Source organism: Rhineura floridana, chromosome 3, assembly GCF_030035675.1.
Source record: "Rhineura floridana isolate rRhiFlo1 chromosome 3, rRhiFlo1.hap2, whole genome shotgun sequence".
Classification (NCBI taxonomy): Eukaryota; Metazoa; Chordata; class Lepidosauria; order Squamata; family Rhineuridae; genus Rhineura; species Rhineura floridana.
Window position 1 is genome coordinate 14,460,513 of NC_084482.1, and position 26,667 is coordinate 14,487,179.

The 26,667-nt window shown below is 45.2% G+C and overlaps 1 protein-coding gene across 4 annotated transcripts in view; it reads left to right on the forward strand.

The window, feature by feature from the left end:
• Positions 1-26,667, forward strand: part of PPP1R1A (protein phosphatase 1 regulatory inhibitor subunit 1A) — a 118,471-nt gene that overhangs the window by 56,347 nt on the left and 35,457 nt on the right. For all 4 annotated transcript variants that reach the window (XM_061614549.1, XM_061614548.1, XM_061614552.1 and 1 more), the window contains one exon: positions 7,994-8,054. In XM_061614549.1, the coding sequence (XP_061470533.1) occupies positions 7,994-8,054 (61 nt within the window). The remainder of the gene's footprint in view (positions 1-7,993; positions 8,055-26,667) is intronic.

The window sequence follows — 26,667 nt, forward strand, 5'->3', positions numbered from 1 at the left end:
AAATGCTTTGCTGAAATCAAGATATATTATGTCCACAGCATTCCCACAGTCTTCCAGGGAGGTTACTCAATCAAAATATGAGATAAGATTAGTCTGGCAAGAATTGTTCTTGACAAATCCATGTTGGCTTCTAGTAATCCCTGCATTGTTTTCAAGGTGCTTAGAGACTGACTGCTTTATAATTTGCTCCAGAATTTTCCTAGGGATTGATGTCAGGCTGACTGGTATGTAGTTTCCTGGTTCCTCCTTTTTGCACTTTTTGAAGATAGGAACATGAGCCCTCTTACAGTCATCCAACACTTCACTCAGCCTCCAATAACAGACATTGGTTCCAAGAATTCTTCAACCAGTTCGTTCATTACTTTAGGATGGAGTTCATTGGGCTCCAGAGATTTGAACTCATTAAAAGTGATTGGATATTCCTTGACCATTTATCTATTAATCTCAAGCTGCAATCCTGCCTTGTACTTCACATTTGCCAGGAGGGTCTTTTGGGAGAAGACTGAGCCAAAGTAGGAATTTAGCATTTCTGCCTTTTCTTTGTCATCTGTTGTCATTTTGCCATCCTCATTGAGCAGCTGAACCATCATTCCTTTTCTCTGTCTTTTCCAAGCATATACCTGAAGAAAGCTTTTCTGTTGCTTTTAGCATCCCTCACTAACCTCAGCTCATTCTCAGCTTCAGCCTTCCTGATGCCATCCCTGCAATTCTTTACAGTGCCATATGAATTGATGGAACTTTATAAACAGTAATAATAGTAATAATTCTGTGCTATATGTCTGTACTCTTCCTTTGTGGCCTGGCCTTCCTTCCATTTCCTATATCCCATCAGCTCCAGCCAGCATGACCAAAGGTTATCTGGAGGGCCACAGGTGTCACCACCCTGCCACAGGATGATCATGCTACTCTCCCTCCAAATGTCCCCACAGGAAGCCACTGTGATGTCTGTTTATGAATGCCACACCTGTCTCCTACTAAGGACCTCTTTTGAATGTCTGCTTGCCAATTAAAGCTAAAGAGAGGTCAGTCTGGATACAGAATTTGGGGCAGACCAGAAAAAGCCTCCTATTGCACCAGTTTTAACTAGGAGGAGGAAGAGGGGAGGGAGGGAGTCTGAGGAGGACCATTGCCGGTGTGCTCATATGTACACACCGCTTCTCCTGGATTAGTTCAAGGTAGCTTTTGGAAGGTAAATAAAATGCACCCAACAATAAATCAGAATCTCATAAGTTTAAAAACAACTCAGCAGCACCAGATAAAACAGGCCAGATGGTTACAATATTGGACTAAAACATATTTTAATCTCAAGCTGTGACAGTGTTAAAAACACAAAAACTGATATAAAATCCCTGAGTGTAAAGAAATGTCTCTGCCTGATGCCCAAAGGGCATTAGTGTGGACGCAAGGCATGGTATAGAGCACAAAAGAGGATGTTCCTCTCATAGTATAAATCTATGGTGCGGCCGCATTTGGAATACTGTGTACAGTTCTGGTCGCCTCATCTCAAAAAGGATATTATAGAGTTGGAAAAGGTTCAGAAGAGGGCAACCAGAATGATCAAGGGGATGGAGCGACTCCCTTACGAGGAAAGGTTGCAGCATTTGGGGCTTTTTAGTTTAGAGAAAAGGCGGGTCAGAGGAGACATGCTAGAAGTGTATAAAATGATGCATGGCATTGAGAAAGTGGATAGAGAAAAGTTCTTCTCCCTCTCTCATAATACTAGAACTCGTGGACATTCAAAGAAGCTGAATGTTGGAAGATTCAGGACAGACAAAAGGAAGTACTTCTTTACTCAGCGCATAGTTAAACTATGGAATTTGCTCCCACAAGATGCAGTAATGGCCACCAGCTTGGACGGCTTTAAAAGAAGATCAGACAAATTCATGGAGGACAGGGCTATCAATGGCTACTAGCCGTGATGGCTGTGCTCTGCCACCCTAGTCAGAGGCAGCATGCTTCTGAAAACCAGTTGCCGGAAGCCTCAGGAGGGGAGAGTGTTCTTGCACTCGAGTCCTGCTTGTGGGCTTCCCCCAGGCACCTGGTTGGCCACTGTGAGAACAGGATGCTGGACTAGATGGGCCACTGGCCTGATCCAGCAGGCTCTTCTTATGTTCTTATGTTCTTAGGTTGAGGAAAGAAGACACAGTCGTCACCACCACCATCCCGTAATTAAACTTGGCCAGTGCGGCTGCCCAAATAATTCTCTCCCTAATTCGGGAGATTTTGCCAACCAACTTGCAACACCACTAAGATGAAACAATTTGTTGTTGTTATGTGCCTTCAAGTCAATTACGACTAATGGCGACCCTATGAGTCAACAGCTTCCAATAGGATCTGTTATAAACCACCCTGTTCAGAACTTGTAAGTTCAGGTCTGTGGCTTCCTTTATGGAGTCAATCCATCTCTTAGATGAAACAATAACTGGTTTTATTTCTTGGTTACTCTTCACACAGTTCTTGCTCTGGCACCCATCTTGGAACCACATCCCGACAGTCACAGCCCTAGGCTCATCTACACGGTGGTTTAGTGTGTGTTTGATGCTACTCACATCTCCTTTTAATTCTCATGGTTCGCATGACATTACTGGCAAACAGAAGCTATCAGGCAGTTTTCCCCCTGTAAATCCATACTAACCCAATCTCCACTCCGCTCCATACGTCATTGGAGACCAGGCCCGGCACTAGCAGATGGCCAGGTTGGGCACTGGTGAAGGGCCCATGAGCTTACAGGGGCCCCTCGCCAACAGCAGTGCTGGACCTGGACTTGGTCACCTCTTCCCACCACCCATCTTAGTTGCTGCACGGGCCTGCCAGTGCTGCCTAATGCAACTCGAGTGAGTGATGTGAGGCAAAGGGGATGGACACTTGCTCATTCATGCCAGAAAGCAACAGCAGCAGCGGTGCCTCTTCCTTCTCCTGCAGGAGTTGCTGGCAGGTGAGACAGGAAAGAATGGGCGGGAAGCAGGGAGGCTTTCGCTTGAATACCTGAGAAGGAAGAGGCATGTCTGTTGCTGCCACTGCTGCCTCACATGACACAAGTGAGCACCCACCCCCTTCACCTTGCATCACTCACACACTCGAGTCGTGCCAGGCAGCAGCGGCAGCACCACCTTTGGTGTGCAATGAAAGCCTCCCTCCTTCTCGCCTCTCTTTTCTCGCTTCAGAGACCTGCCGCATGCTGGCAACTCCGGCAGCCTACTGAGCGCAGCAACAGCGGCAGCAGGGAGGGGCGTGCTGTGAAGGAGAGCCCTAGAGGGGCCTGTGAGAGTCGGTGGGACAGAAGGGGGGAAGGGCATGGAGGAGAGGCAAAAAAGTGAGGTGTTGGGTGGGGAACAAGGAGCAGGAGGGTTGGGGGTAGTAGGAGCAGCTGGAGAGAGGAAGTGTGGGTGTGAGGCAGGAGGGGCTGGTGACAGAGAAAGAAAAATGGCATGGAGAGGAGGGATTGGAGTGCGGGAAAATGGAGGGGTGAGAAAGAGATAGAAATGAAGATGGGGGCATGGGACATGAGAAGAAAGGAATATAGATATGAGGGTGGGAGAGGCTGGTGAGTGAGTAAGTAAGAAAAATGGGGATATGGGGTGTGGCTGGGATAAAGGAAAAGGAGGGGTAGGACGCAGGAGTGGCTGGTGAGTGTGTGTCTGAGAGGGAAAGGTGTTTAGGGTGTGAGGGTGTAAAGAGAAAGAGAGAGGTTATGGAGTAAGCAGGAAAATGAAGGGTATGGTGGTGCAAGGGGGGAAAGAGGTGTAAGATGAATGGAAAAGGCTGCAAGATGAATGGAGAGCTATGGTAGGAAAAGGGGTGCATAAGGTATTAAGGTGGTGGCAGCCGTCACGAGGCAACACCCGGGTGACCTGGGGACAAGGGGCCACTGTGCCCAACAGTCCCCAGAAACCTGGAGCCGGCCCTGTTGGAGATGGTTTGCTTCAATGGTTTTTAGTGGGCGGAGGAATTGTCACTTTCACCTCTTCCTCTTTCTCTGCCCACTAATTCTCCCATGAATCCCATTTTTTCCCCTGGTGGTTATCTAGCAACTTCCGACTGCTCTGTCCTTCCCCCTTCACTGTTTGCTGCAGCCCTCCCTTCTTTCCTCCCTTTCTCCCCAAGTAAACTTCCTTCACTTCTTGTAACAAGCGATGGGAATTGCCATTGGACTTTATCATTTTTTCTCATGTTCTCAATCTTTGCGGAGATAATTTTGAAGTAACATCTCTCTGTGCCTGGTTTCTGATTTTTGTTCTAAAAAATATAAAGTGGATTTTTAAAAAAAATTCACCTCGAAAATATTAATATTAATATTGATACTTTGAGAAAATATCAATATTAATATTGCTATTTTCTTAGAATATTGATATTGATATTTTATTTAAAATATCAACATTATATTGATTTGTTTTTCCAGTGGGGAAAAATGAACTCAGCTGAGAAAGGGGAGGCAGATGGACCCCTCTTCTTTTCAAGCGCCAAACTTCAGGAAACAGTGGGGGCAGGAGGGAGTAGAAATACTGCACAGGTAAAAAATATTTGCACATGCCCAGTAACTGAGCAACTGGAGGGAGTAAAAATGTAAAATTAGAGGGCTGGGCCACAAGGAAACAGCAACAGTAATCCTTCCCAGAGGAACGCCTACTTGTGTGAATGGAAAAGAATGGATTTGAAGCTACCATTGAGCACGAGCCATGCAAATCTAATACGATGGTAAAAGCAGTATATTTGCTACGAAGAAATGCTGCCATGTGGATAAGCCCCTCGACTCTGAGCATATTCAGTTCTGACTTTCCTAAAGAAACACATTTACCTTTTTACCCCTAGGTGGCAACCACATCACATATCTTCATTTATGAACAGTGTCATATAGCAGGAAGTAATCCTTGAGATACGCTGCTTCCCCGCCCCACCCCTGCATCTATATGGGATGTTAAGGGTGCAAATTCTTCATAGATAGTCCAGTCCAGGCCTTATAAGACTTGTTATGGAAGGCTTAAAGCAGGGATGGGGAACTTGCAGCCTTCCCAGGTGCTGATGTTGTTGGAGTCCAGTTTCCAACAGCCCCATCCCAGGCATAATGGTCACTGCAGTCCAGCAGCATCCCAATCCCTAGCATAGAGGACACTCCAGCCAGGGAACTAGACAGGACAGAACAGCAACTCCCAACTCCTTTCAGATATAACTAAGTCTAGTGCCAACTAGTGACTAAACTATATAATGACATTGGGCCATATTCATTGAACTTGTTGCGCTAGTGGAGGCTAACACGAGGATTCCTGCTAGCACAACAGGACTTCCCCCCTCCCCCATGCCCTCCTCAAATCTGCTCCAGAGGGTTGGGAGAACCTCCCAAAATAGCATGCATGGGGAGGAAGAGGGGAGATCATTTAGTAGAAATGCTTGTCCTGACAGAATGATCTCCTTAGTAGCACTATATTGAATACAATCCCCAATCCATGCAGGCTTTCAGAGTCAAAATAGACACTGGAGTCAAGCTGGAAAGCAAATAGCCAGTTCATGGTCAACAGCCAAAATAAACAAAAACTCAGGAGTAACACTTTAGATCAAAGCTAGGAAATGAAGGCGGAGTAAACCCAAGCACATATCTATTATCTGAATAAGAGAGATCCTCCTTGACTTTTGCAGTCCCTTTCCTTATTTATTTATTTATTTATTTATTAGATTTTTATACCGCCCGACTAGCAATAGCTCTCTGGGCGGTGAACAACAGAAATACAATAAAATCACACAATATAATACAACAAAACATATAAAAATAAAACAATCTAAAATCAGTTACAGCGCATTTAAAATTAAATTAACTTAAATTAAAATGCCTCAGAGAAGAGGAAGGTTTTAACTTGGCGCCGAAAGGATAACAATGTCGGCGCCAAGCGCACCTCCTCGGGGAGACTATTCCACAATTCGGGGGCCACCACTGAGAAGGCCCTAGATCTTGTCACCACCCTCCGGGCCTCCCTATGAGCCAGAACCCGGAGAAGAGCCTTCGTAGTAGACCGTAGTGTACGGGCCGGTTCGTATCGGGAGAGGCGTTCCGACAGGTATCATGGTCCTGCACCGTATAAGGCTTTATAGGTTAATACCAACACTTTGAATCTGGCCCGGAAGCATATTGGCAGCCAGTGCAGGCAAGCCAGAACAGGTGTTATGTGCTCGGACCGCTTGGTCCTTGTTAACAATCTGGCCGCCGCATTTTGCACTAGCTGTAGCTTCCGAACTGTCTTCAAAGGTAGCCCTACGTAGAGCGCATTGCAGTAGTCCAGACGCGAGGTTACCAGAGCATGTACAACTGATGTGAGGTCCTCCTGCCTCAGATAGGGGCATAGCTGGGCTACCAATCGAAGTTGGTAGAACACATTCCGTGCCACCGAGGCTACTTGAGCCTCAAGTGAAAGGGAAGAGTCTAAGAAGACTCCCAGACTACGAACCTGCTCCTTTAGGGGGAGTGTAACCCCATCCAGGACAGGGTATATATCCACCATCCGATCAGAGAAACCATCCACCAACAGCATCTCAGTCTTGTCAGGATTGAGCCTCAGTTTGTTAGCTCTCATCCAGTCCATTGTCGCGGCCAGGCAATGGTTCAGCACATCGACAGCCTCACCTGAAGAGGATGAAAAGGAGAAGTAGAGCTACGTGTCATCAGCATACTGATGACAACGCACTTCAAAACTCCTGATGACCGCACCCAACGGCTTCATGTAGATGTTAAAAAGCATGGGAGACAAAACCAACCCCTGCGGGACCCCACACTGGAGAGTCCACGGTGTCGAGCAATGTTCCCCCAGCACTACCTTCTGGAGACGGCCCGCCAAGTAGGAGCGGAACCACTGCCAAGCAGTACCTCCAACTCCCAACTCCGCGAGCCTCTCCAGAAGGATACCATGGTCGATGGTATCAAAAGCCGCTGAGAGATCAAGGAGAATCAACAGAGTTACACTCCCTCTGTCTCTCTCCCGACATAGGTCATCAAACAGGGCGACCAAGGCCGTCTCAGTGCCAAAACCAGGCCTAAAACCCGTCTGAAATGGATCTAGATAATTGGTTTCATCCAATAGCGCCTGGAGCTGGCCAGCAACCACTCGTTCCAAGATCTTGCCCAGGAATGGAACGTTCGCTACTGGTCTGTAGCTGCTGAAATTTTCTGGGTCCAAGGAAGTTTTTTTCAGAAGTGGTCTCACCACCGCCTCTTTCAGACAGCCAGGGACCACTCCCTCTCGTAAAGAGGCATTTATCACTTCCTTGGCCCAGCCAACTGTTCCATCCCTGCTAGTTTTTATTAGCCAGGAGGGGCAAGGATCCAGTACCGAAGTGGTTGCACGTACCTTGTCAGCTCCTGAACTATAAGCCCCCATCTTTTTATTCTGGATCTAGAATCTGGGTCGACTTATCCTGACTATCCTTTTCCCCCCTCTAGGTTTGCAAATGCTGTGAAAATAAAAAAACTCAAGACATGGTAGCCTGGAACTTCCGAAAGCAGTTCCCAGCTATTTAGATCTTTTGATACTCTTTGAAGATGAAGTTGTATTTTCTCAGAAGTTGTATTTGCTTAGCAATAGCTTGGGGCAACTGTATTTGGTCCTCCCTGGCAGCAGCGGTTCTGCCTAGATTATTTGACACAGTTGGTAGTTGGAAAATGGAGCTAGTCTAATAGTACCCAGATTCAAAAACCCCATTCAGCTGCGAAGCTCACTGGGTTAACTTGAGCCAATCATCATCTCTCAGCCCAAGCTACTTCACAGGGGAGTTATATGCAGGAGAATTCTGAATGCCATCGTGAGTACCTCAGGGGAAAGGTAGAATATAAATGGAACATAATGCATGAAAATCGCATCCTTAACTAGCGTGCCCAGACCATAATGGAAAGGTGGCATTGTAGTTGCTGTCGATGGACTGCCTGTCTTTCTCCCATATCTACTATGCTTAAGCATTTGGAAGTGATTATGGGTGCCTAAGTCCTCCCCTTCCCCCTCTTTTTTTTAAATAGATCCGAAGACGTCGCCCAACTCCAGCTACTTTGGTACTGAGCAGTGACCAGTCATCACCAGGTGAGAGTCGAAATGTGACTTGATCTATACACTGGGGTGTCTCACTAGTTTGTGGGAGAAGCTTGCTGCCATTCAGAAGCAGGCAAGGAGACCTTTGATCCGTGGTATGTGATGAAGCTGATGGTCCTAAAGGGTTGTGCTGTTGAGCCATTTTATTGACACGTGAAAAAAGATATATGGGGTAGCATTAAATGCTAGTCCTACTCAGAGTAGACCCATTGAAATTAGCAATAGCTTCTTTAGGTTGGGTGACTTCACTGGGTCGGCTTTGAGTAACACATAGTTAAATACAACCCATGGGTCCCTAGCCTATGCCTTTCTCCACCATGAGCACTAAAGGCCACATCTTCTTTTTCCCATCTCTTATTTGTTGCAATAGGATGAGGGCTGAGGGCTGTTTGCTGGGCCAGTGGTTCTCCTGAAGAGCTTTTCCCAAGGCCATTGCTGTTTGCCTGGTGCGCCTCTGCTGCCTTTTCTGGGTGCTCAAGTCTAATACACATCTGGCAATGGGAAATAAGGGCCCTCTTCAATATTATCTTAGTGCGGCGGTGCATGTGGCCTTCAGCCCAATTTCAAAAGCCCTCTGCAAGTGAGTTCAGACCTCTGGGAAGAGAGATATGACCCTCCCCAGGCAGCTCATTGGGTAGGGAGGGAGAAGGAGGGGTGGGTGATCTCAGTCCCAGAGCCCAAATGCAGCTCTCTCTCTCTGTCCATCCCTTGGGAACCTCCCCAGACCATGCCTCCTTCCCAAATCGAACCTCTCACTAGCCCTGCTGCCCACCCTTCTGAAGTATTTGCGCGGCTGGAACATGTCCTTGAGCAGTGGCAATGCCTCTAGCTTGCCTGGATGTAGAAAAGCGAGTGGAGGTGTAGAGACCTATCACTTTGTGCAGTAGGCTACATGCCAGCAGACAAGTATTGCTCCGCTCACCTTTGCCTTTGATCCCACCTACCACTGGCATGCGACCCCCCCCCCAAGGTTGTTCATGAAAGAATGGTTTCCTTGCCCCTTGCCCTAAATGGTTTGGAGCCAGGCTATTTGAAGGACGGCCTAGCCAGGAGTGGGGAACTTTTTTGTTCTGGCAGTCTGGATCATTATCCCACCACCACCATGCAGGCCAACTTTAACAGGTGACTGAAAAGTGAGTGATTCTGCCCACCTGTCAAAGTTGACCCACGGGGCTGGAGGGGAGGGGTCTATTTTACCAATATGTTCCTTGGGGGAACATGCTGGTAAAGCTGCAACTAGATTGAACCCACCCCCGCCTATCAGCTGGTATCATCCAGTGATTGACAGGAAGGTGTGGTTAAACTAACAGGCACTAGAAACAGAGCCTTCTCAGTGGTGGCCCTGCACCTTTGGAATTCCCTTCCAAGGGATATAAGTGGCCTCTTATTTCTCATGTTTAAATGGGCTTTGATAACTTTTCTCTTCTAGTCTGCTTTTAATTAAAACACTGTGTATTTAATATATTTTTTTTGCTGTTTTACGTTACTGCTGTTTAATTAGTTTTTTTTAATGTGCTATGCTTGGATTTATTTTTAACTGTTGGTGCTTAAATTTTGTAATTGTAGTTTGACTGCTTTTACAAAATCCTTGTTTTAGCAATTGTTGTTTGATAATGGTTTTTGTTTTATGTTCTTGCAAGATGCTTAAAAAAGTGAGATCTGAATATGTAAGGGGGGGAAAGGGCTCCCGCAGAGGACACAGTCCCAAGAATCCCTCACAATTTCCCTTATTTGCCCTTGGTGATATCAGAGGACTGACTTAATGGGCAGGATATAAATGTTATAAATCATAAGAACAGTATTTTCTAGTAGCCAAGTTTGATTGACAATGTCATGATGTGACTCACTCTGTTCACTATATGAATTCCTGACTGGATGGGTGGGTTTGCTCATGTGGCTAAACTGAAAAAAAGGGAAGGGAGCACAAAACATGGGTCTTAATGGTGCTTCCTAGGCATGGAAAACAGTTAATATTCAGACAAACTTTCTTGGGGTGGGGAATTCTAGCCCACAAAATGGCTTTTCCAAAAAGAAACCCATAGAGAATCAAAATTGGAGAATATTCATCATAATTGTGTCATTGGCTCGCTCATGCCCCCTAGTGCCAATTTTGTCCCAGTACATCCAGATCCTTGGCAGGACAGAACACCCAGCACACCCTTCTCTTTTCATAGCATCATTTCAGCCAATTGGACCTATCCCTGGGCAAGTCCTACCATTAGGCATAACAAGGCAATTATCTCAGATGACAGGTGCTGGGGGCAGCAGCAGTCCCAGCTGTTCTCCTCAATCCTACACAGCCAGTCCTGGACCACCACCCTCCCCCCAAAAATCTAGCTTGCTGCATCATGTGTAGTCAAGTATGCTATCCCATCCCCAGCATGGAAACAAGAGTCTATGGCCAGTCCACTTGGCTTCTGCCATGTTGCCCTTCACCTCAGGAATCAAACTGTCTTGAGCCAGCACTGGTCTCTCCACCAGGGCTGTGGAGTCAGTACGTCAAACCTTCGACTCCGGCTCCTCTATTTTTCTACTGTCCAACTCCAACTCCTTCATAAATGGCAAATGTATATTAATTTATTAATATTAATAAATTAATATTAATATTAAAATATTAATTTTATTTTGAAGTCGGAGTCGGTACATTTCTTCCGACTCCGACTCCACCCAAAATTGCTTACGACTCCACAACTCCGACTCCACAGCCCTGCTCTCTCCACTATGTATGTCTGCTGTCAGAGAGGTCACTCCTGTGGTCTTTGTCAGAGGGCGTTCTCTGTGTGCCTCATCTGAGGGAAGTACAGAGAGTGGCTACTAGGGTTGCCAGCCCAGAAGCATCCCAAACCCTGAGATTTTCGGAGCGAGCCCAAGTGATGTCATGGGGCGTGCCTGAGTGATGTCACAGGGCGGGCCCAAGTGGCATCATTAAGCATGATACATTAAGCATCAATCACAGGTGCTTGGCACATGCAATTCATACAAAAACATTTCTCTGATTGGAAATTAAGATAGAAATCTTAGCTAAAAGATGGAGCCTGGGTAGGGAACATTTAATCTAGCCAACTCGCTTCTGGCAAAAAGGGCTTAAGTGCCCTCAAGCCAGGCCAGTCACCAGAAGGCCATTGTAGGAAGAAAGGAGCCTAGTATTGTAGATGAGAGCACTCAGGAGTAAAGATGGATGCCCCCAAAGGCTGCAATTCTAAACACACTTACTAAGGGACTAAGCCTCCTAGAACTCAATAGGACTTACTTCACAGTAGATATGGTTTGGATTGTGTTGTTGGTAAAGCTTCACTAGGGATCCTCTGCAAAGATATCCATATCCAAGTAGGGTTGACAACCCCCTGCCTGGAATGCCCTGCCTCTACCTTTTAACATCCAAATTTCTTTACAGATTTGACCATTCACTTCAGACAGAGGTTTGAGAAATGAGTAAGAAGATTCTCTACCCTTTTCTGTCTCCCCTGTGGGCTGCTATAAACTAACTTCATCAGCCAACCCAATTCCAGTGAATATAATTGACAAAGAGAAAGCACACATGATTTGGTCTACCTTCATAGGCAGCAGCTTGGGAACAACAATCGCAGCCACACTGCCCAGTATGTGAATTACCTTTTACCACTATTGGGCAAGAAACAACAAGGTGCATCATCAGTGGGTTTAAGAAGGTTGAGCGGAGCGCATGGAACCACTGTTGTTGCTTCTGTGGATGAAAGGGAGTGAGGATAAAGGTAAATGAAATGCAAACAGAAAAAGTAAAACAAAAGACAGTGATGATTTCCTAAATGCAATACCATACCAACCACAACAAGATTCTTATGAGTAAGGCAGAAACTTAAGCATTCCACCACCAGTCAGGATTCCTAATCAAAAACCAAAAGTAAAAAATCCTGGCAGCCAGTCAGCCAAGTTAACAGAAATCCCCATGCAGCACAACTTGACCCAGGGGATGCAGTTAGCGCAGAATGCTGTGACACAATTGCTGACAAGAGTGAGACCCTATCAGCACGTAATACCTCTGCTCCGAAATCTGTACTGGTTGCTGATTTGGTACCAAGCCAAATTCATGGTGCGCTTTCCATGTTACAGGTGCCACATAGTACTTGTTCTGCTCTTGTAAGAAATCAGTCCTGTACTGTGGCAGCACCTATGCTTTGGAACTCCCTGCCGATTGACATTAGCAGGTGCCTTCATTTTGGCACCTTCTAAAAATATTTTTGTTTAGGCAAGCCTACCCAGGCATGTAGAAGCGATTATTTTTTATCTGTTTTAACTCATTGTTGGTTTTATTATTTTGAATGTTTTTAAATATCTGTTTTTAACAGGTTTTGCCAATAATTTTATTGTTTTAATTCCTGCTATAAACCACTTTGAGGTTTTTTACAGTAAAGCAGTATATAAATGTTGTAAATAAAATACATAAATAAATTTTGGAGTCACTGTGGCCCTTGGGTCTTTCCTCTTTTGTACTGAGTCAGGCCATTTGGTATCATCTAGCTCAGTACTGATGTCATGGACTAGCATTGTCATGGACTAGGATTCCAGGCAATAGTCTCTTCCAGAGATTGAATTTTAGACCCTTGCATGCAAAGCATGCACCCTTTCACTGAGCTACAGCCCTTTTTAAAAATGTATCTTTTAAAATTGTTCTTTTCAATTCACTAATGAATGCACAGCATACTAGGGCAGATACACACAATGCATTTAAAGCACATTCAACATACATTTGAAGCACATGAATCCCACTACAGAATCCTGGGAACTGTAGTTTGTTAAGGATGGTGGAAACTATAACTGTGAGGGGGAAACTTCACTTCCCAGGATTCTTTAGGGGACGTCATGTGCTTTAAATGTGAGTTGGATGTGCTTTAAATCTGTTATGTGGATTTCCTTTACTTCATAAACTTTGCCTACGTATAAATCATTTTAATTTAATTTTAAAATGGAAATAAGCCATAAAGTTTACTTGGTGACCATGGGCTAAGCAGCATCTCTCAGCCTAACCTGTCCCTCAGGGTGAAAAGAACAGAGGGGGACCATGACCACCCCAAGGAAGAAGGGCACAATTCAAATGTAGAGGAAATAATCATTTGTAAAGAATAATTTGCAACCATAGTGTGAAATCAGATGCATATCAAGACACATTATGAATAAATATTTATATAAGCATGAATGTCAAAGATGTTTATTATTTACACAACCTGTAAAGATATTTATAGTGCAATTCTATGCATGTTTACTCACAAGCAAATCCCAATGTATTCAATGGGGCTTACTCAGACAGGGAAGCATGCATAGGACTGCAATTCAATGATAAGGAACTTCACTCACCTACTCCAAAATTCAGAATCATGCCACTTCAAGCTGTTTTGCAACTGTTTTATATTTGTTTTACAGTTATTGGATTTTAAATGGCTTTATTTCTTGTGAGCTGCCTTGGTTTCCAACTCTACCTCACAGGGTTGTTGGAAATATTCCATATATGCACACAATGGAGATGTAAAAATACATACATCCCATATAATAGTTTATTGTCAAAACCAGTTGGCCGTTGCAGAACATTTTTTTAAAAAATAGCTATTCATTTCCTGCCAAATAAAAGCAGTGACAGCTAAGTAAGTCCTGCCTTACTGCTTAAAAAAAAAAAAGGATCAGAGGGGGAGAGAAAGATTTACAACACAATCCTTTCTTATGTTCACTCAAAAGTCCATAGTGGTTAAGGTGTTGGACTACGACCTGGGAGACCAGGGTTCGAATCCCCACACAGCCATGAAGCTCACTGGGTGACCTTGGGCCAGTCAATGCCTTTCAACCTCAGAGGAAGGCAATGGTAAACCCCTCTGAATACTGCTTACCATGAAAACCCTATTCACAGGGTTGCCATAAGTCGGAATCGACTTGAAGGCAGTCCATTTCATTTTTCCTTCAAAAGTCCAATTGATTTTCAGCACAATCCTAACCATGTCTACTCAAAAGTAAGTCCTGCTGAATTCAATGGGGTTAGCTCCCAAACATGTAGAATTAGCATTGAAGTTTTACTCCCAGAAAATGTTCATATTGGGAAGGTTATGAATAAGACAAATAAGATGCCCTCTTCCACAGTCCTGTAAAATTTAAACTTTGTTTGACTCCTTAATTAGAAAAGTATAACACTGAAGCATGTACACTTTTTAAAACTTCTGTTCAAAAATTATTTGAAAAATAAAAAGTATAATATACCATCTTTGCAAGTAATTAGAAAAACCTTACATGTACACTTTTATGCCTACCAAGATCCTTCTGTGATCTTCTGTTGTAGTGCAATCCTATGCATGTTTACTCAGAAGCAAGTCCCAATCCTGTACAGGGAAAGTATTCTTGATGCTGCTGAAAGCTATATATTTACTGAATTGCTGATGTGAAAGAAAACAGGAAAAGGAAACTGTTCTCAGAACCTGCAATGCGTTTAGCTCTTGCTATTGTCAATCACAACCCTGACTTCTTATTGACTAAAAACCTGAAAGGGCAGGGATTAGAGCAGAAGTTAGAGCAACTAACCGAAGTTGTGGGGGAGTAGCTAATATTTTGGTTATATCTCGGGAACCAGACCATCTAGAAACTTTTTTTAATGAAAGCTGAAAGTCTGGAGATTAAGATGAGTCACCCAGAGAGGACCCACAAAAACCGGAGTCTCTGGCTGAAAGCTGGAGGTCTGGTATCCCTAGTGGCTACACATGAACGGGCCTTTTCAGTGGTGCTCTCCCTAAGGAAACATGCCTGGTGCTCGTGTTGTCTGTTTTTAGGTGCCAGGCTAAGGCATTATTATTTGCCCAGCCCTTTGGTGGTTAGATTTAGCTGTACTGTGCTGATAAACTTTTAGTGGAGTGGAATAGGACTTGTCCTTTCTATTGTATTGTTGGATGAGCATTTTAGAAAGTTTGTATTGTATGATGTTCTTAATTTGGCTTTTAATTGATTTTACTTGTATGCGGTTTATTTTGTAAACACAAAGGGTTTCTAATGTGCTTTGAGACTTTTTTTGTATAAAGTGACTAACAAATGCAATTAATAATAATATAGTTCTGGGATCAGCAACGTGGCACCCATGGATACCATGGTGCTGTCAAGCAGCCTCCCTGGTGCCAATCAAAGCCCCTTGTCCCTCCCAATTTTTTTCACTTGAGGATTTTTTAATCTTTTTTGGAGGGAATCTGTGTTATGGGGGGTATTGCCTACTTTTTGTCTGTTTTTTCATTTGCTTTGGGATGTGTGTTAAGTATTTTGCCTGCTTTTTTGGACAGGAGGGTTCTGAGCATTGCTAGTTTTTCCTTCTGTGAATTGGGTATTTTGTGGTCCCCAAAACAGTTTCTTAGATTTCCAGATTTCCCCCAGGCTCAAAAAGGTTGGGGACCCCTGCTCTAATTGTTCCTGCACATGGAGACTCTTGATGCTTTTGATAAATTTGGGAGAGAAGTTCCAGAAAGCAAACAAATGAAGCTTAAATATCACGCATGAGTGGCTGTCCAAAAGACAAAATCTGGAAAGTTCAGCTGAACTGAAACAGGAGAGCTTCTTGGAGAAAGTCCTCACAATATCAATGCAGCTTTCTCCTTTGTTTCCCTTTCCTGTCAGTCTCCCACAGCTGCAGCTGGCCTGCGCAAGACTTGACAGTTTCAGTCCCAGGGCTACATTTGCTGGCTTTTCTTGCATGCCGGATAATTGACCGCCTGTCTGACCTGCATCTCTCTCCCCTTCCTTGCCTGTCTGAAAGTTTAGGAAGTTGTCGTGGTGGATTGTTGATCTTGCAAATAAAGCTGAGAGCAGGGGATGTTCAGCAAATCGTGACGTGTCTGTCTAGAAGAAATAAATCCCTGATGCCAAGAAAGGCTTGATTTTCTGGAATTAGGAGCTAGGAAGAATCTGGAGTGCAGACTTCAAATCTGGATAATAACAGACTCCCCAAAATTGTAATGAGACTGTTCAGGTGCTGCCTCAGTGGCAGTGGCTGAGCCCTTCTTTTGCATGCAGAAGGTCCATGGTTCAATCCCTGGCATCTCCAGGCAGGGTTGGGAAAGAGTATCCATCTGGAGCCCTGCAGAGCTGCTGCCAGTCCCTGAGCCAGATCACCAACTTGGTGTAAGGCAACTTCCCATGTTCCACTAGGATTCTAGTTGGGTCAAAATTGGGAGTGGACCTCAATCTTGCTCATTCCAATAATCATTCAATCAGAATTAAAGGACTGATCCAGGGAAATCCTGTCTGTGTTTGAATGCAGGATCTCCTGGACCCTGCGAGGTAACACCTCAAAATGGGTTCTTTCTTCCCTAGTGGGAGTACCCAGACCTGAGGTCTGCTCCCAGATTTCCATCTGATGAAATGGTTTATCAGGGAAGAAATAGGTCTTTGTCCTCCCTGAAAAGCTCTTTCAATTCTAGCCTATTTTGTCCCAGATGGGAACCACTCCTCTTGGCGCAACACTACCATAGATTCACTTTCAAATTCATGAGAAGTGATAAAAAAACAGGAGGCCAAAACTAGACTATGTTAGTCCTCCTTTGTTTCATCACACTCTGGGCAGGTCCAAGCCTTTTTGTTGCGTGAGGCACAGGACTAAGTGACAGTATCTTCCCCATTCCATCTTCAAAAGCCGACCAGACTAGCAATCAAATCTTTATTTATTTAGATTTCATTTTTGCAAATATAACGGAAAAGGAGCAAACGATAAAAAATATTCCATCGATCCTGACTTAAACGTATGAATTAATATAGATAGTCCATATGTTCAGTGGAGGCAGATGGGGCACTGCCCCACCAAACTCATACTGCACTGAGCCAGCTCCTCACCCAGCTGCCTACCTTTCTATTTATAACCAGTCCAGGGGATGGCATTACCTGTCAGCTTCCTCCTGCTTAGTCTCAGTTTTGCCCTTGCAGAATTCAGCAGAGAGGAGGAGAAAATCTAGAATGAGTTGACTCTGCCTGTCATTGGCTGTGGCTTCACCCGCTGTTGGTCTCCCTGCCTTCTGCCCCACCAGTTCCAGTGAGGACCACCCACCACTGATATGCCCAAACAGGTGTCCAAATGAGATTGACAGTTATAAGCTATATGTTCAAATATAGAAAGGGCAGTCAGATCTTGCGACCACTGAGTAGTAGATGGCGGGTGTTTATCCTTCCAATCTTGCAGTTTACGCCTCTTTGCAAGCATAGGGGCTAGCAGGGTCCACTTTGAATGTCCCTGGCAATTGAAGCTCGCTTCAACGCTGAAGATGGAAGGCATGCTCCATGGCATCCGGGGACAGCAGATTAGCTTAGGGGGCAGGTTGCACAGCTCACACAGCTGTGTCCACTCTCCACCCCTCTGCATCATCCGCCTGAGGCAGATGCCTCACTCTGTCTAGTAGTAGGGCCGGCCCTGATCGTGCTATATCTGGTTTGTTAATATTGTCTGGGGTACCTCAGTGCAATTTGCACACTCTGAGTTTAGGGGGAATCATGTATATGCAAGAAGATCGTGAATATTAGCTCCAGGACAACAAGGGGCAAAAGTTACATTTATCGCATTTGTATCCCACCCTTGTTCCCAGAAGTTCGATGCTGCATGGGTTAATCCTCTCAGCAACCCTGTAAGGTGGACTGAGGATAAAACAAGAGCCTTGGTGGATCAGAGCGATGCTACATCCAAGGCATGGTAGGAAGTGAAAAATTGTGTCCACCATATCGTTAGGGCCCTAGGGCTCCAGCAGCTGCCTAAGGAGGATGCCACAAGGTGGTGCCAGAGCTGCATAAAATCAATTGTGTTGTGAGAAGTACTTTCTCTCCCCACCCCACCCCCAATGTGTCTTGAACCTGCAGCCAATCTATTTCATTGGGTGAAATAGTCTGAGTGCTAACAGGGCTTCCCCCCCCTTCTGTTTTTGTAACAGTACTCACCAGTACCGAGTACTGTCACCTCTTTTATTTTTTTATTTTTATTTTTTGCTCCCCATAGCAACCATTTTGTGCTGGCATCCAGAGCACTTTTATCATGGTATGAGTACCGGCACTTAATTTGTTGTTATTTTTTTTTAAAAAAAAAGCACTTACTAGTATTGTAAGAAACAGAGAAAAACTGACTCTGCAATCGTTCATGACTTTATAAATTTGCTCCTCCTGAGTTGTCTTTTTCTTCTAAACTGGAAAAAAACAACCCACCGTCAGTGCTTTAGACTTTCTTAAGAGGGACTATATTCTGGCTATGTGATCATTTGTGGTGCTCTTTTCCCAGCTCTGGAGTGTCCCTTTTGAGATGGGGGTGACTTGAAGGCTGCACTGTGTTCCAAATGTAGCCACTTGTGATTAGTCTGTGAAAGGGAGGACCCCTTTGGATGCCCTTTTTTATTGTGCATTCATGATTATTTCTGCTCACAATGATATTGGGTTAGTTATGTTCAGTCCCACTTTCAATACTGTTTGTGCCTGCAAAAGTTTTGGGGCAGACGTACTGCTTTGTCTCCAATCGGTGCATCTCCCGTAACCGCCTACTGAAATCCTGTAACAAATGTTTCTGGTTGGTTTTTTGGCCTCCTTTTGTTGCACTATAGCACAAGAGTGCCCCTCCAGACAGCAATAACGTGATAACATTGAGGAAGCTCACAGAACATCTAATAAAGTGGAATGGTGTGTGGATGTATAAATCCACCCCTAATGTATATTATTGTGTGGGTGACATGTTGCAGAATACTCCTGCATTAAAATAAATAAATAAAAACAGTCTGGAGGAGCCCATAGTCACCTTCAGGGGTTAAACATGGACTATCCAGCACCAAATCCAACACTGTGCCCCTGCTGTTCTACACTGCAACTGGTAATGCTGGAGAGCCATCCTTGGAAATAACTGCCAGGGTGCCTATGCTCATCCTTGGAAGACTTCATGTACCAATCCATTCTGTGGACAGATAAGATAGAAGATAGCATTGCTGTCCCCATTCAGGACACTGGCTCTTTCTTGCAGGCTGACAAATCAGCAGTGACATTCTGCTGAGCATGAAAGGCTTCTTAAAACCAACCTCTCTTGGATGATCAAACCTGAACGAGTCCCTCCATGGTTCAGAAGAATGCTCCAAATGGCGCAGCATGTTTCCAAAATCCTCAAGACTTTGGTGGCCCAAAGTGGGAAATAGGCCGCACTGCTCCAGGAACAACCTTGTGATACTTGTTTCTTGGGGAATATATGCTTTGTACTCACCCCAGAGGGTGTTTGAGCAGTCTTTGAAGGGTATTCATCAGAGAACGAGGCCCCATGGCAACATGGTTATTCCCAAGGTGTCCAAACCAAAATACTTCACTGTTGCTTAGGTGCTGATACAGCCTCTGCTGCCAATTGCCTGCGCTAGTGGCATGGCATGGCCACAAACATTCAGTTGCTCAAGGATGACGAAAGGTCAGAATATTTGCAGTCCACGTTCCATGAGGGTAGTGAAGGATGTCAGTTTGGCTGTGATTAAGACCTCAAACAGGCTATAGGGCAGGAATGGGAACCTGTGGCCTCCAGATGTTGTTGGACTCCATCAGCCCCAGGCAGCATGGCCACGGGTCTATGGGAGTTGTAGTCGAGAGACATCTGGAAGGCCTCAGGTTTCCCATCTCTGCTGTAGGGACCAGAGTAGCTATATGGGGCATATTGAGGAGAGCTGTATTGGTCAGGATGGTTGAAGGAAGGATATAGAATACGCACTTGGTGGAGAAACGGGAACCTGAGGGAAGGATCAGTGGATCTCATGAATAGAGCCAATAAGAGGCTGATGAGAGGCACGTCAAGTTAAGAGATGGGCAGCAAGCTGTTGCAAGGGGGGAGGGAGAGGAATACCGAGGAATGGACTGCTGTCAAGTCGATCCCGACTTAATGGCTACCCTCTGAATAGGGTTTTCATGGTAAGCAGTATTCAGAGGGGAGTTACCATTGCCTCCCTCTGAGGCTAGTCCTCCCCAGCTGGCAAGGGCCTGCTCAGCTTGCCACAGCCGCACAAGCCAGCCCCTCTCTTGTCTGCAACTGCCAGCTGGGGGGCAACTGGGCTCCTTGGGACTACACAGCTTGCCCACTGCTGCACGGGTGGCAGGGCACGCAACCCCTGAGCCACACTGTGGGGGTGATCTTTAGCTGGCCCTTGACACTCAGGAGACACGAGCAGGGATTTGAACTCACCGACTCTGGACTACTGGTCAGGCTCTCCTCCCTGCTGGCCCAGAGTTAGGGTAGCTAATTGACATAATAAGCAGTGGGGTGGCTGGAAAGCGCATTCCAGGAAATATTGGGTGGTAGAGGCAGGGAAGTGAAGAAAGAAGGCGCCAAGGAGAAAGCAGGCATGGGGCATGACCTCAAAATAGTGCCTTGAGACAGGAGCGGCTCTGCACTGTTGGCAGGAAGGAAGCAGACAGGAAAGGGAGGGGGGCTGAGGACTATGGAGGGAGCCAAGAAAGCACAGGTTGCCAGGGTCTAGGCTCTGTGTTGTGGTTCTGGATTTGTGTTCTGTCTCCCACTAAAGTCCCCTGTGGTGGACTCTCAGCAAAAGTGATAAAATGCCATAGCCAGTCTGTTTAAAGCCTCAACAATTAAAGTTAGTGAGACACAATGCATCTAAATACAGGAGTCAGATTATAAACTCTGGTGGCCTAGGGCCCCAAGGCTTCATGCTTCAGGATAATTTCTGTGGTGCTCCAAACAGGTGGGTCTCGAGTATTCCTGTGGAGACTCTGGTGGGAGCTCCTGAATGTTCAAGGGTTGAGCAGAAAGGGATTTCTGCCCAGCTGTGGGTTCAGCTACCATTGCACCGCTGTGATCTGTCAACCCTTAAAATGGGTAAGGGGGAGTAAGGGATGAATTGGGGAAGGACTGTAGGTCAGTGGCAAAGCTTCTGCTTTGCTTGGAAAAAGCCCCAGCTTCAGTCCACACCTTCAAGGCCCAGCATCTCCAGGTAGGACGAAGGGAGACCCCTCTCTGAAACCAGGAAAAGCTGCTGCCAATCTCTGTAGACAATGCTGAGGCAGATGGACCAATGGTCTGATTCAGTAGAAGGGCAGCTCCCTGATTTCGTGTGTTCCTCTTTTGAATTTAGCTGGCTAATCCCTTGACTGCATGCATCTAGTGTCCGTTTGTGTCATAGGCCTGTTTGAAGGAGACTCTGTTTCCCAAATGCAGCTGCTGCTGGGAGTTCTGAGAAGTCCCAAGTGCTGGACACTCTCCAGGCATTGCTGCTTCCCCACAGTGACAAGGACTGACTCTTTAGCCCATACTAAAGGAAGGCCCAACTGTATTTTTGAGACTGTGCTACATGGCAGAAAGATTTGTCAGGTTGTCCAGCATCCCAGTCCTTGAGGCTCATTGACAATTCATAAGTAGGGCTTAGTTATGTCATAAGGCAGGACATAGAGGAGGCAGAGCAGCACAGTGGGGCAAATTGGGAAGGGAAGAGGCAGAACAATATGATGCCCCTTTAACCTTCCCTCATCTTTGATGCCCCGGGGTGGGGTTGCAGTGCTGGGGTGATCAGGAACACAGGAATCAGGCCCAGAGCCTGAAGATGGGGCCAGCCAGGTGCAGAGGTCTAGCAACCCTAATACCAGAGGTGATTGGGAAGCTCATCCTTAATTTAGCTGCATTGCTGTGCACAGGTTGGTTCATGACACTGTGTACTTGAGGACTAGTTTGTGTCTGCTCTACCCCCAACATCCCCAGGTTGAGAGGGGCATTCTGAATGGGGATTCTAAGCGTGTTCACCTGGATGTGCTCCCTGCAATTGGGAACCCTTTGCAACTGGGCCTCCTGATCATGGGGAGGAGTCTCAATGCATTCAGCCAAACATGCAAAGAACTCCCTTCTGCCCAACTTGCAAAGGTCTGAGGCTGAAGCTGGCAGGAATGGGGACATTGGGAGTGAGGCTTGCATGCACGCCACCCCGCTCCTCCCTCAGTACAATTTCAGGTGAATTCCTAAATAGGGCTTATGGTTTTGGATGACACATCTAGGTCTTGTCAGATACCAGTTTAGAAGAGGAATTGCCTCCTGTGGGTGGGGGAGAAGGGGAGATCCTCTTTTAAGATGGCACCTACAAGCTGCAATTTCTGTAAGTAGTTGATGAAAATGGTTTTAACTTTTTAACATGTTTCTTGGTCAATTGGACTCATCTTTTTAGTTGCTTGGAAGTTTTTGTTGCTGCTGTTGTTTTGATCTAACTTGATCCATCAACTAAATCAGGGAAACCTGTGGTCTTCTCAGGTGTTGATGGACTCTATCTCCCATCACCTCTGACCATAGGCCATGCTGGCTGGGGCTGATGGGAGTTGTAGTCCAACATATGGAGGATCACAAGTTCCTTAGCCCTGAACGAACTTCTGTAGCCTTATTCTAAAAAGGAGAGCACTCTAAGCAGGGCATCCTCTGATTATCTTAAAGCACAGGTGAGGGCCCTTTTTCAGCTTGAGGACCGTATTTCCTTCTGGGGGCCACATGGCAGTGGGGAGTGGGATCAGAGGCAAAACTGGACAGAACAACAAATGTGACCTTTCTACAGTATGCTGGTTTTCTCTCCAACACATACCTCTCTATCCTTCCTCCAGGTAAACAAAAGGCGTTATCAGAGTTCAAGGATTCATTCCAGCCTGGCAAAAAAAAAAAAAAACTAAAACAGTGTAAAGCAAGACTGGTGAGGGGCATGATGTGGGGAGAGTCCCAGTGGCTTGGAGGGCTGCATTTGATTCCTCAGGCCTGAGGTTCCCCATACCTATCTTCAAGCTTGGAGGTTTGATACATGCTTGTGTTTTAGAAAGCCCATGTCCCTGTCTCTTCCAAATGGCACATACTCACTCTCTCTCTCTCTCTCTCTGTTTGATTCCTTTAGTGAGCCATATTCTTCTGGCTGTGTTGTGAAGACACACATAAGTAATATTGGGGGGGGGGGAGGAAGAGGCGGCATTTCTTCAAATGCTACATGACCTGTTAGGATTAGGGATGGGGGTTCGCTGCCTAGTTCCGATCTTCCTGTATTGCAATAGTCCATCTTTCCATCCCGATTTGCCCTTTTTTTTTGTTCCTACTTGCTTTGACGATTGCCGATTTAATCCGCTGTGGTTTTTTTGTTTTGTTTTGGTTGCAAAAAAAAAAATTGTGTAATTTTTAACATAAATGCCTATGTAAATGATCACAGTGTTCCACATGGTTTATTTTTTTCCTATTTATGAATTTACAAGATCTGAACAGGGTTGTTTACAACAGACGCTATTGGAGGTTGCTGATTCATAGGGTCTCCAGAAGTCGTAACTGACATGAAGGCCCATCTCTCTCTCTCTCTCTCTCTCTCTCTCTCTCTCTCACACACACACACACACACACACACACACACAGCTTCAAATGCATCATTTTAGATTAAATTACGCAGATAATTATGTAAAATGGGGGGGATCGGGGGAAAAATCCATGTCGAATCCAGCCGAGGCCCACCACAACAAATCTGTGCTGGTCCGAAAAGATAACGGACTGTCAAATTCAGTTGGAATCTGGTACTAAATCCGATTTAGCAGATATTATCCCCTATCCTTAGTTAGGATAGAGATGGGGAGCATCAATGCAGCCTGCTAGGGCTCTCTGGGCATTCTCTGTCTGGCCTTGGGACTCTCCCCAAGCCACACCCCCTCCCCACCCTTGCTTCCCCTCCTCCCTGACTATTTTTGCCTGGCTGGAATGTCTCTTTGAACTCTGAGAATATCTCTTGCTTGCCAGGATGGCATATGGGAGGGGGAGGTAAGTGTGCGTGTAGAAACTAGCTGACTGTACAAAGGTAAAATTTACCTTCATTGCTCTGACTGCTTTTGCCTCCGGTCCTGCCGCCACTGGCAGGTGGCCCCCAGAAGATTGCCCAGAAGGGAATGTGGCCCTTGGGATGAAATAGGTTCCCCATCCCTGTGTTAGGAAATGGGAATGCTGATAATGCAAAATGCATTTGCATCACAGCTCAGGATCATCGGCACAGCCTGGAGAGGCATGCCTTTTGCTGCCTTCACATTCTGCTGGGGTGGGTGGGTGGGAAGGAACGTGTTACCTAGAGTGTGAGTGTGAATGATTTAGCAACAGAAAGCAGTTGAGTTCCCTTAGTGGCATACATTAAAGCTCTTTTATTCCAAGGCTAAGCAACTCCCTGGGAGGTGAACCCGGCTCATTTTGCTGGTAATTGTTCTGTCTTGTTCACTCACTGCTTTGCAGCCATGATACGCTTTTAGAAATGCAAGGGAGAATATTTTTTATTAATTTTTTTTTAAAAAAAATCCTCAGCAGGGAAGGCTCCACACTCCATCTCTTAGCATGAAAGGAGAAAGCTTCAGCCCAGAGAAAATATCCTCCTTGGAGAGATGGGAAGTAACAAGAATGAAATAAGAGGTTAGGGTGGCCCACCTGAGCCTGGCTGTCCGTCCCCATCAATTGGGTCCTGGTAGATTGCAGGGTCCTGTCTATCATCTTTGAAGCTGTTTCTCCGAAGGTAGCCTTCCCTAACCTATGCCTCTCCAGATGTTGGATACAGCTCCCATCATCCCTGACCTAGCTGTGCTGAGGAGTTGTAGTTCAGCAACATCTGGAGGGCACCAGGCTGGGGAAACATTGTCCAAAGAGATACAATAATCCTGCAGAAAATAATCTCCCTAGGAGAGTTAGAGGACATCAGTAATTTTAAAACTAGATTGTATGGAAGAGCATTGCAATCCCTTTGTGCTTCTGAATCCTGACACTTAGAATGAGGGTAGAGACATACTTACTCTTGTGCTTGTTCCAGTGTATCTCTACCTCTCTTTACTGAAAATGCACACACCACTAGCCAAATTCTGTCCCCTTTTACTCTAAAACTGGGTAGGATCAGCCCCAGTGCTTTTAAAAATTTTTTAGCCTTAGACAGATTTCTCAGTTGATTGGTAGATCAATCCTTTGCCCCTCCAGGTGCAGCCAATGGAAACTCTTTGCTGTAGGCTCAGCCAGAGACAGTGATTGGCCCAATGCTTCTTGTGGGCAGTCCTGAAAGGTCTGAGGTCAGCAGTGGGGAAGGAGATGTGTCCAGCTTAAGGAAGTGTCACTTCAAAATGCAGCCAGAAAAACCACTCTTGGTGCTTTTGAAGTGACTAGTGTGCCTAAGTTTCAACAAGGGTCAGCTTGTTTAACTTTCTTGAGTCATCTGCAGCTATCTGATCTGTAAACCACATTGGGCAGTATCCTTATTTTTCACTGTGACTTGGTTTCTCTATAAAAGAGATGCCAGGAAGACAGATTCATTCATGGAGGAACTGTATAATGAAGAACCAGAAATTTTAGACTTTGAGGTAAAAGCTGCTCTTGGGAGAAACAAATCACCAGGAAAAGATGGCATACCAACAGAGTTGCTACAAGCTACTGAGACTGAATCTGTCCACATTTTGACTAACATTTGTCAACAAATATGGAAAACTAAACAATGGCCCACAGACTGGAAGCGTTCAATATATATCCCAATTCCAAAGAAAGGGGATCCCAGGGAATGAATGCACTAATTATCGAACTATTGCCTTAATATCCCATGCAAGTAAAGTAATGCTCAAGATTCTACAACAAAGGCTCTTACCATATATGGAGCGAGAAATGCCAGATGTCCAAGCTGGATTTAGAAAGGGAAGAGGCACCAGATATCATATCGCAGATGTATGTTGGATAATGGAATGGACCAAGAAATTTCAGAAGAAAATCACCCTGTGCTTTATTGATTACAGCAAAGCCTTGACTGTGTAGATCATGAAAAACTATGGAATGCTTTAAAAGAAATGGAGGTGCCACAGCATCTGATTGTCCTGATGTGCAACCCATACTCTGGACAAGAGGCTACTGTAAGGACAGAATATGGAGAAACCGATTGGTTCCCCATCGGAAAGGGTGTGAGACAGGGGTGTATTTTATCACCCTATTTATTTAATCTAGACGCAGAACATATCATATGGAAAGTGGGATTGGACCAAGATGAAGGAGGTGTGAAAATTGGAGGGAGAAATATCAATAATTTTAAGATATGCAGACAATACCATATTACTAGCAGAAACCAGTAATGATTTGAAACAAACGCTGATGAAAGTTAAAGAGAAAAGCACAAAAGCAGGACTACAGCTGAACGGCAAAAAGACTAAAGTAATGACAACAGAAGATTTATGTAACTTTACAGTTGACAATGAGGACATTGAACTTGTCAAAGATTATCAGTACCTCGGCACAGTCAACCAAAATGGAGACAATAGTCAAGAAATCAGAAGAAGGCTAGGACTGGGGAGGGCAGTTGTGAGAGAACTAGAAAAGGTCCTCAAATGCAAAGATGTATCACTGAACGTTAAAGTCAGGATCATTGAGACCATGGTATTTCCAATCTCTATGTATGGATGTGAAAGTTGGACAGTGAAAAAAGTGGACAAGAGAAAAATCAACTCATTTGAAATGTGGTGTTGGAGGAGAGCTTTGTAGATACCATGGACCGTAATAAAGACAAATACTTGGGTGTTAGAACAAATTAAACCAGAACTGTCACTAGATGCTAAAATGATGAAACTGAGGTTATCATACTTTGGACACATCATGAGAAGACATGATTCA